Raw genomic sequence first — 10618 nt, 5'->3', positions numbered from 1 at the left:
CAAAAGCAGGTTGCAGTGAAATGCATGCCCTGTTTACCACGATCTCGTTACACTAGCTCTCTAAAATCTAGAAAGATTACACTAGAAGATGACTTCGATGCTCTTCTAAAGTAACAAAAGCAGAAAAACCATACCCAGCTTCTATGTCAACTGTAGTGAACATATTGAATTCAAAAGTTGGGGGGACTTTATTAAACCATTAGAAACTTACTCTCAATGAAAGCCCTGATGCACTGATCTTCTCATGGACACTATAATATATGATTTTCTCCATCAGCCTGTTTCCAAGAACTCTATTTATTGATTAAAGTGAGCCACAATACTAAAGTTAAACAATGGTACACTGTTGCCAACTCAAAACCAGACATTCATTTAATTATGACGAGCTAAAGTTATTTTTTACATTCAATTCACTGATGCCCTGTAATCCTATATGTGATTATTGGACTATCTCAATCAAATTTTATACCATTGAAAGATGAAAACGTTCTTTGGAGCTTCTGCCTTTCATAAATTGCAGTTGTCTTTAAGAGGAAGACCACTTCCTTCATCTAGATATCACAGCTTTATACGAAGACCACTTCCTTTAATCCTAGATATCACAGCTTTACTTTTGATCTGTACAGTAAAGTTACAGAGGCAATTAATTAAAATTACTTGAGGGCATATGTTTGTACTGTTACTTGAGGCCAATCTGTTGAAGCTTTTGATGCACAGATTCCTGAAGAGCCTTCAAATAAATCATTTAGATGATCATATAAATCATTGAACAGCCAGCATTCCTTCTTGTTTCAGGTCATATCCGTCATCAGGATCTGGTGGTTGCTGCCTTGCTTTGCCCATAACTTTCAAATATCCATACCCAAGTGAACTACCACTCAATTCAGAAAGCTGCCAAAATCCAGGGAAAATAAAACTAAAATCAGGAACATTTATATTTTGCAAATTTCTATTATGATATAACCAATTTGAGTACATGATGCTAGATGACAACCGAAAACCACAGTGAAATGTGCTGGGCTTGTGATAAAATGATGTCTTTAATATTGAGCAGAATAGCCCCCATGCAGTGTTTAGAGGTTTAGGTATGAGCAAGGCAGATACAGATGAGTCCACCAATATCTAACTGTAAATTATAGTTCACATAACAGCCATAAAGCACATTGATCCACTGCCTTGACAATATCATCAATATCCTTGTCAATGTAATAACTAAAACCAACCATTGAAAGGTTCGAACACCAATCTCTTAAAAAATATTATGAATATTCTAATATTACATGCATGTACGGTTGAGTGGATCTAAATTCAAATCACGAGAAGCTATGTAAAAGGATAGTCATTTTCCATACTAGCTCATAAGAGGAAAAAATTCGCCACCACACATTTTGTCAGAAAATAACACTTTCTTCTATGTAATGTACTACAATGGATCCCACCAAAAGGATAATTGATGTATGTCAAATAATTTAGGAATCCCTTTTATTGTTTGTGGGACCCCTGGCCACATTGGAATTTGGACAAAGGACCTTGTAATTGTAATATGCTACTGGATTGTGCATGTGTCTATGCTTAAGCCGTTAATGTTTATTACTACCAATGCATATTAATAATTATTATAGCCTGTGCTCTCTTGAATTTAATAAATTACAATGAATTATGTTGGTAACTAACTGGACTAGATTTTGAAAGGTGTGCTGTGCGAGGATTATCATTTGATTGCAGATACCTAAGGTAAAAGGCGAGGTGGGTTCAATAGTTCCACTGAGAGAGGTCAAGAGAATCGAAGGCCAAACCAACTTCCAGGCCTTGACAACGATATTTTGCTCAAACTGCAAATTCACTTGACTAGGTATCGAGTTATAGTATGCTATATGAATGATTATTTTGCCAAAAAATTGTGTTGCAAGGATTAACTATATGTTGTGCTTAACTTTGAAATCTAGACACTCATTTAATTGTATTGATCATGTTTGTCCATTTATGTCTATAGAGGCACAATAATAACCTCGATTAAATTTCTGACAACATTAGTGAGCAATAGTAAGACGTGTGTGTGAAATAAAAACTAATCACCCCTTGAAGAAGCAAAATTTAAAATAGAAAAAAGAGAGAAAAACAAAGAGGTCACAGCCAGGGTAGGAAGAAAAACAGGTGTCATTCAATGGCATAGGTTGAAATCTCTAACAAGGTGATGAAGTGAGCTCATGACTTTCTATTAATTGTGATGACCCGAACCAGACCCAAACTGTAATGCTGATGCACAAACTGGTATTTTGTATTTTTGATGTTTTCTGATTTTTTGTAATTTTTGGAATATATACTTTTTTTGAATTTTTTAAATATAACAAATAACAATAAGTAAATTTCAAGAAATAGCACAACTCGAAAAAATGATTTGCCTATTGCTTATAACATTGTTTGCTGATGTTGGCATATGAATTTCAATAACAAAGGAACCTGAATATAATTGTGTGGATCCTTTATCTCACAATCTGCCTGTCCAAGTGCAGCGCCAAGTAACAAAATGAAATCCAGATTTTAGGGTGAATCACAGCACCTTCAATATGCTTCCACCTCCTTTAAACTTCAATCACAGGCTCAGAGAATTAATTGTCCAGGTCCGCAAATATGTACCATCCCTCAAAGTCCAGATTTGGAGGTGATGAAGTGAATGGCAGGCCCTAAAAAGCAAATCACAGGCCAAGGTAAATATTGAAGGTTGAATTACATCAAACACAGACCCCCTTCAATGCTCATGCAGCCCATAACTGGATCCCCAATTCCCTGAAATATGAATCACAGGTCCAGATAAATATGCTGCCCAGCCTCCAAGTGAAATTTGGTATTGTAATTTACTAATGGCGCCTGTATATTTATTTCGGTGCCTCCAGATATTCAAATTTATAATATGCAGTGCTCAGAACATGGTCACAAAAAAATTCGCACGTTAGCTATGAATTCAAAATAGCTCTCTACACAAATTCCTACAATTACCTTCAGTTGTAGATCAATCTCCTAGACACAGTCAACACAATAGGAGGAGGACGGCAAATTATTTTCTTCAACATAATTTGCATACACCGACTCAGAATTCACAAAATTATAATTCCAATCTCCAAGTCACAGATAATCATAGTAAGGAGATTTAACCAATGAAACCACTATCCCTCAGCAGTGACTTCAAACAATCTTCAGAAACTCAGAAACCCTTATACTTCAGCAAGGACACACAATTCAGAAAATTCAGAAAAAGCCACAAAGGCAACAAAAGCAAATAAATTATCCAAGCGTGATTTTCTCAATGAAATGAGCTCATATTTATAATGCCTTGTTGACAAAAGTTTCCAAAAGAACTCTTCTTCAGAAACTGAGAAAGTTTCCCAAAAGAACTCAGCTCTTGAAACTTTCTAACTCAACTCTTTTAGTAATATCTCTTAATATCATTGATATCATGAATATTATTATAATAATACAACTTTAATAAATAATCAATAAATAAGAGCTCATACAATTAATTAATACATCCACTACAGGTGACAACCAAATGCCAGAGCCACCCACTACAGTACTAAAAATGGCAACAGCCAAAAATAGAATTTCTAAAAATAGTAAGTCCACAACTAGGACCCCCAAATCACCTTGTCAGCTCACGAGGCTCGCAATGATGAGCTAACACCATCAATTGCTCAGACTCACCAAAAATGGGGACATTACATTAATCTAGTACCATATTCACTTGAAAGTTGGGAATCCAACTTCGAAATAAAATTCATTAATTGGGCACGACAACCAAGAAAAAAAGAGATTTTCACAGACAAGAGGTAAAATTTCTGGAAGTGAAATAAGGATAATTGAAGAGAGAAAGATTAACATTCAATTTCCGGTGTAAGGATCAGTTGGCCTCCATGTTTTGGTCTAAGAATAAGCAAATAGAAATGAGAAGGGGGAAAAGTGAAGAGTGCAGCCAAAGAGGAAGTTGCAGCCAGGATAGGAAGAGAAATAGGCATAGTTTAATGGCCTACTTGGATATCTCTAACAAGGTGACCAAGGGAGGTCATACCTCACTATTAATCCCATACCATATTGACTTGAAAGTTGGGAATTTGACCTTGAAATGAAATTAATTAATTGGGTGTGAAAAGCAAGATAAAAAGGAGATTTTCTTGGGCAGAAGGCGGCAAAATTTCTAGATATGAAATAGTTTCACATCCTCCTCCGACAGCTGCGACCCATGTTATGTGGTTGCTTCCTACCTAAGTAAAAGTCAAACACCTTGCTGGTTTAGCTCACTCCTCTAATGGCTAGAATCCCACATACCGAAAATTCCTTGTGTCTGTTAGTTTATCAATGGTATGAAAAATGCCTTTCTTTTGGCTGGTTTAAATAGGACACTCCACAAAACCCCTTGCTCCTCGTTACATTTACCTAGCCATCAAGATTTTCTTACTTACAGCTCATTCAGTTGACTGGTTGTGATAGGAGGGCAAAGACCCTTACTATTTTACCCAGATTTAACCCGGTTGTAGTCATATTCTGTTTCCAAGGAAGACTTATCATCCTTCACATTCTCATTAAGCATTAACAATTGAGGATAGTCATAATTGTTTATTGCAACTCAATATGGAGCATGTCAATGTGCCAAACACAGTATAAGGAACACCAAAGCAGAAAGAAAATCAGTTGAAGAGCTTAAGAAGGCTGCAAAGACACTCAATATGCATCTTCTGGAGGCATTTCTGAATGAGCAATCGGCTGCTGAGGAATTTGGCTCTGGATAGAAGTCCTTCAAGATTGAAGATAGTAATGTGGATATCGAAGTTGCTGTTGAAAATCCATGTATTAATATCCAAATAGATTCCTTAACTAAAAGATCGGAAAGCTGAGTAAGAATGCAATTATCTACAAGTTTGAGATCAGTTGGCAGTTCATGACAAAATTAAAGATAGGAAAAGCCAGAAATGGAAGGGATGTAGTCCGGAAGTGAGCATTCCTTACATTAGGCATCCTGCAGATTGTCTTTAATTAGGAGTTAAGAAGAGACAACATTCTGCCAGGTGGTCCTTGGTTCATGGCAAATGTAGTGCTTTATTTGTGTGCTTGGTCCGTCGGCTTTAACCCCCATAAGGAACTTATCTAGGATGCCCCCTAATGTATTAGGGCTTATATGTGTGTGTGTGTGTGTGTGTGTGTGTGTGTGTAATATATATATATATACATGTGTGTGCGTGTGCGTATCTATATATATATATATAATCTCTGAGTTAATCAGGTTTATTCTAAGATACCGATGCATCTAGTTTTCGGGCAAATGCAGGTGCTGATGCGCCATGATGCATAGGTGCTTATGGAGTTTGCACAGATGCGGGCAGGAAGCATAATCCCCGCCTACGAGATTATGCGGGATGGATGGGAAAGCATCCAAAGAGCATCAGTCAAACATCCGGGCAAATCCGTGGAACATCTGGCTGTTTTGACTGCCAAGTCACTTAAGTGACTCAATATAACATGTGTTAAATTATTATTTTTTATTATATTTTGTCTCCTTTTTGCCCCAAAACCCTAAAACGGCCCTAATATAGACTATCCATTGCTAATTATTCTCATTTTGTTTGCAGCTAGGCTCTCTTCTCATTTGGTCTCCATTTTGGCAATTCGAAAGCAAGGTCATTATTTTTGAAGAGGATCATTCATAAGGTGTCTAATAGCTTTTACAAAAGATGTCTAAGCATCCAAGGTAAGCATTTGATCCATTTCATGAGTTTTTTTAGTGATTTGTTTTTAGATGCTCATTAATATTTCAACTTTTGGCAGAATTTTCCAAGTTTTTTCGTTTGTTTTTTTTTTATGAAATGAAGGAACAAATTTGGAAATGCAATGTATGTCATAATAGTAAACCATTCAACAAATCATATTCTCGGGTCAAAGCTCATTTTATGGGCCCTACTAGTAAAGGAATAGTATTGTGCAAGGGAAGCAAAGATGGAAAAAGGATGAGTGATGCACAGTTAGCCGGATTTATAAAAGAGCAAGAAGTTGCTAATTGTTTAGTGAGCAAATCAAAAACAAGTTTGTATAAACCTTCATCCACAAAGAGCGAAGTGAATGTGCCTAGCGATCATGTTGCATCCTCCAAACATCCATTCTTGGAAATGGGAGAGGAAGATGAAGTAGAAGTTATTACCCGCAAAAGAGGTCCGTTGGATCAAGCATTCAAAATGGAGGCAAGAGAGCTTGTTGATGAAGCAATTGCACTTAGCCTTTATGCCAATGGTCTTCCTTTCAATTTGATAAGATTGCCATATTGGAAGGAAATGGTTGCAGCCATCCTTAAAGCACCAGCTGATTACATTAGCCCTAGGTTTGAAAAGGTGTGTACTACTCTATTGCAAAAAGAAAAAGTTTCTATAGACAAAGCTCTTCAACCAATTAGGGCATCTTGGAAAACTTCTGGTATAACTATTGTGTCTGATGGATCAAAAAACACAAGAAACCGACCATTGATTAATGTGATTGCAATGTCCCTGAAAGGGGCAATGTTTTTGGAGGTGACTGTTTATGAAGGACTCACATTTCATTTCTAAAATTCTCTCAAAGGCAATAGAGATGGTGGGCAGCAAGAATGTGGTCCAAGTGGTCACAGATAATGCCAAGAATTGTAGGGGTGCAAGTGCTTTGGTTTAGTCTTGACACAACCATATTTTTTGGACACCATGCACTGTACACTCTCTCAACTTGGTCATGCAACAAAAAGGCACCCAAATAGATTGGGTGAAGCAAATATACCCAGAGGGAGAGGAGATACAAATTTTTGTGGCAAACCACTACATGTCACAATCCATATTCAGATCATTCTCCAAGGTGGAGTTGTTGAAGGTAAATTTAAATTTGTAATTACTTAGTTTCATTTATTTATTTATTTTGACTAAGTTTTATATTCATGTTCAATTATCAAATTATTTCTTATTTATAACTTTGCTTTATATTTGCTATCATATTGTCAACTTGCTTAGGTTGCTGAGACTAGATTTGCATTTCATACTGTTGTTATGAGACAACTCCTCAAGGTGCGATCAGCAATGAGCCAAATGGTTATTTGTAACCAATGGGGTGTATGGAAGGCTTCAAATTCAAAGAGAGCCTTGAAGGTCAAGGGTATGGTCTTGGATGAGCATTGGTGGGCTTGTGTACAATTTGTATTTGATTTCACAGAGCCTATCATGACTATGCTACGCTTTGCCAATACAAATGCACCTTGCTTGGGGGATGTGTATAATGGCATGGACACCATGGTAGAAAAGGTACAGCTTTCCATACAAGCACATGAGACTAACCCCAAAGAATGTGAAACCTTGTGCAATAAGGTGGAGGCAATCATTCATCATCGTTGGGAGAAGATGACTACCCCATTGCGCCTCCTTGCATATGCCTTACCTCCAAGGTACTATAGCTAGGAAATACTTGCTATGCCAAATAGAGTTGCACCATATGCAGATAAAGAAGTTGCTACTAGGTGCTACACTACATTTGCAAGACTCTTCCCACTTAATGAAATGCACAAAGAGGTGAGGCTAGAATTTGGCTTACTTGCTTCAAGATCAAAACTTACTCCGTATGCAATAAAGGATCAAAATGATGTGGGAGCCATCACATGGTGGTACAAGTATGGTCAACCATTCAAAAATCTACTACCTCTTGCAATCAAGATCCTCTCACAAGTAAGTTTTCATTTATTTTTTATTTAGCAATAGTATTCTACAATTTAGTGTTCAACATTCTTTAATTTGTTTTTTATTTGTATGTTTAATTTTATGAACACTATTCAGGTTGCAAGTTCTTTTGCTACTGCTCGGAATTGGAGTACATACTCCTATATCCATTCAGTGAAGCGCAACCCATTGGGCTCAAAGGAAGCTGAGGACTTGGTTTTTATACATAGCAACTTGCATCTTTTGTCACATAAGGAGGATGGATACAAGAATGGATCAACTAAGCTTTGTGTAATGTCCCCATTGATTACCAACATCAAAATTTCAGGGATTAGCCTAATATTGGATCCTTGTAGGCTAATGAGAATGGTTAGAGGGTCTTCTAAGGATTGATTCATCTCCAACATTCAACGATTTATGGATTTGGCCTTCGTTCGATGTCATTTGGACTCCATCTTTCATTTGATGTCATTTGGACTCCATTTGCCATACATACTATGTATAGTAAATCAAGGGTAATAAAGATGGACCCTTTCTATTTTTAGAAAGTGTATTCGGTCACATGGGGAATTATGAGGAGAGATTCCTATTTCAAACGGCATGGCAATTAGACAAGTATTTCAAGAGATATTAAAGTTTAAGTGACTTAAGTGATTTATTTAAATATTTTAATGTTATAAAGTTATAAAGTCACTTAAGTGACTAAAAGACAAAATTGGCTTTTAATCCCACATTGCCTAGTTGTTTGTGTCTTCCCTCATATCGAAGTTATAAAAGCGTGGAGCTACATTGGGATTGACACAATGGATATATGATATTTTATAAAAATCCTAAAAGTTGCTTTAATTTGACTAGATAATTCCTAAGGACGAAACCCCTTAAGGAAATTGGTGAGGCTGGATGCAAACCTAGCACTCACAATTGCATTTTCAGAATTAAAGACTGGAATAATATGTTGATATCAGGAGATTATAGCTCCATGACAGATTGGTGATTAAAGCCGGCACAAGCTTAATAATACACAGGTCAGTTTTTAATAATTGGAGTTGGGCAGTAAGGGAAGAGATCAGTTTCCCCGTGGCAGGAGAGAAGTCATCAACGTAAGTACCACTGTAGTTTTTAGTTAAGTATAGTAATGTTGTTTAATGCCAAGCTGCAGTAGAGGAATGTGTAATAAATGATGGCAGTTGGAAGACATTCAGATTTCTTCAATGATGCAGTCCACACATGATTATCCCATCCAGTAACTAGCAGCTCAGATTTGACAGCAGATATTACACTTGGAAGAAGTTAATTACAGTGACAGTATATTGCTGAGAATACTCTATGACAATGTATTCATGGCCAGTAGTGACAAGCAGGAAAGAAGGTAACAGGAACAATACACGGGGAAGTAGAGAGAAATTGCAGTAACGTCTTGTAATGTCCCCATTTTAGCAATTGACCAAGTGTGTGTGCGTTAGCCTTGTTCTACATGGTCCCGAGGCCTAACGAAGGGTTTAATGAGATCCTAGAGTGTTTTGGCCTAGTCATTTCCAGTTTGGGCCAAAACGAAGTTGATTTACTCAATTTCAGGCATACTATTTTTAATAAGTCGGCAGGACACAGTGCAAGTCAATTTTGGTGATTGGATTTGATACTCCTCGGTGAGAGCTTTCCGATGAGCTATCACTCGCATTATTCGGAGTCCGACTGCTAATACATTTTAATGCCTGAAGTTTTATTAAAGTAACGTCTAATTTAATTGTAAAATATTAAAGTGTTACTTTAATATTTATTTTATGGGGATGTGTACCCAAGGGAGACATAAGGGGTATTTTAATATATGTTTTATATACTACACATCTTTTATCCCACATTGCCCATATGAGTTGAGCAGACCTTTGGAAATAGAATAAAAGGAAGCATTTGTGGCTTCATTAGCCAGGGTTAAATATGAGAAGAAATTGGTGTGTGAGTTGCAGCTCCGTTCTTGGCATTTGAGGATGTCTATCCTCTCTTGTAACATTCTAGACGTCATTCCCTTGGGGTTTGGCCTTTGGAATTCTTTGTTATTGGCTTCATTATCAGGCAATTTAGTTGCATTTCCAGCTACAGGCAGATTTGGTATTTTGCTCATATCTTCTTCACTACTTTTCCAACGCTTATGCCGCTTTGAGGGAATGATATTACGAAGGTAGTGGACTGATTGAAGGACAAAGCACTGTAGCAGCAAGTTCGAAAGCATGGGCTGGAGTATTATGTCAATACTGCTGAAGTAATTAGTAAGTTGATAAATCTGCCATGTATTTGGTTTTATGAATTCCAAAAATAACATTTTATTAGCAGCAGTTCATTTCCACTTTGCATATTATTGTAGTTTCTTTCTTGTTTATGTTGTATGATACCAATTCCAAGCACAAAACACAACAAACAAATAAACGTTTGATTTCCGGAGTTATAAGGAGTTTAAAACATTAAACGGAGAAATAAGAGATTGAATGCAAATTGTTTGACAAAATTCCTTTCAGCAAATTGGTTTAGTTTTTTGGGACATCCAGGGGTGCCCATTACACGTCTACAGATTCTGACAGCAACCCATGGATAGTTGCATGGGTCTCCTTTCTTCAAATTTACAGCAAGGAAACAATAGCGGGGACTGCACTTAGGGAATGGAGGTGATAGTTAAGACACCAAACAAGTGCCCAGAATTTACTACACAGTCATCCTCTCTTCTACTGGCAACCACTCATAACTGGAGCAACATCACTTCAGGCAGACCACGGTCAAAGTATTCATGCCAAGGCAGGTTCATCAGTTAGTAGTGATAGAGAAGTACCTAGCATTGGCAGCTTCTAAAGGAGTTTTGGAGGAGCATACGTTAGTTGAGCAATACAGTCCACCAACTCACAGGTTCCACTATTAACTGT

The 10618-nt window shown here is 37.0% G+C and overlaps 1 protein-coding gene across 2 annotated transcripts in view; it reads right to left on the bottom strand.

Moving 5' to 3' along the window:
- Nucleotides 1-346: 346 nt before the first annotated feature.
- LOC149545039 (K(+) efflux antiporter 2, chloroplastic-like) overlaps nucleotides 347-10618 on the bottom strand; it is a 188746-nt gene continuing 178474 nt past the window's right edge. For both annotated transcript variants that reach the window (XM_089795540.1, XM_089795539.1), the window contains one exon: nucleotides 347-891. In XM_089795540.1, the coding sequence (XP_089651666.1) occupies nucleotides 763-891 (129 nt within the window). In that variant the 3' untranslated portion in view covers nucleotides 347-762. The remainder of the gene's footprint in view (nucleotides 892-10618) is intronic.

Source organism: Cupressus sempervirens, chromosome 8, assembly GCF_028749045.1.
Source record: "Cupressus sempervirens isolate cs-2001-9-10 chromosome 8, ASM2874904v1, whole genome shotgun sequence".
Classification (NCBI taxonomy): Eukaryota; Viridiplantae; Streptophyta; class Pinopsida; order Cupressales; family Cupressaceae; genus Cupressus; species Cupressus sempervirens.
Note: the sequence above shows the minus strand (reverse complement) of the source record. Positions and strands in the feature narration are given on the sequence as shown.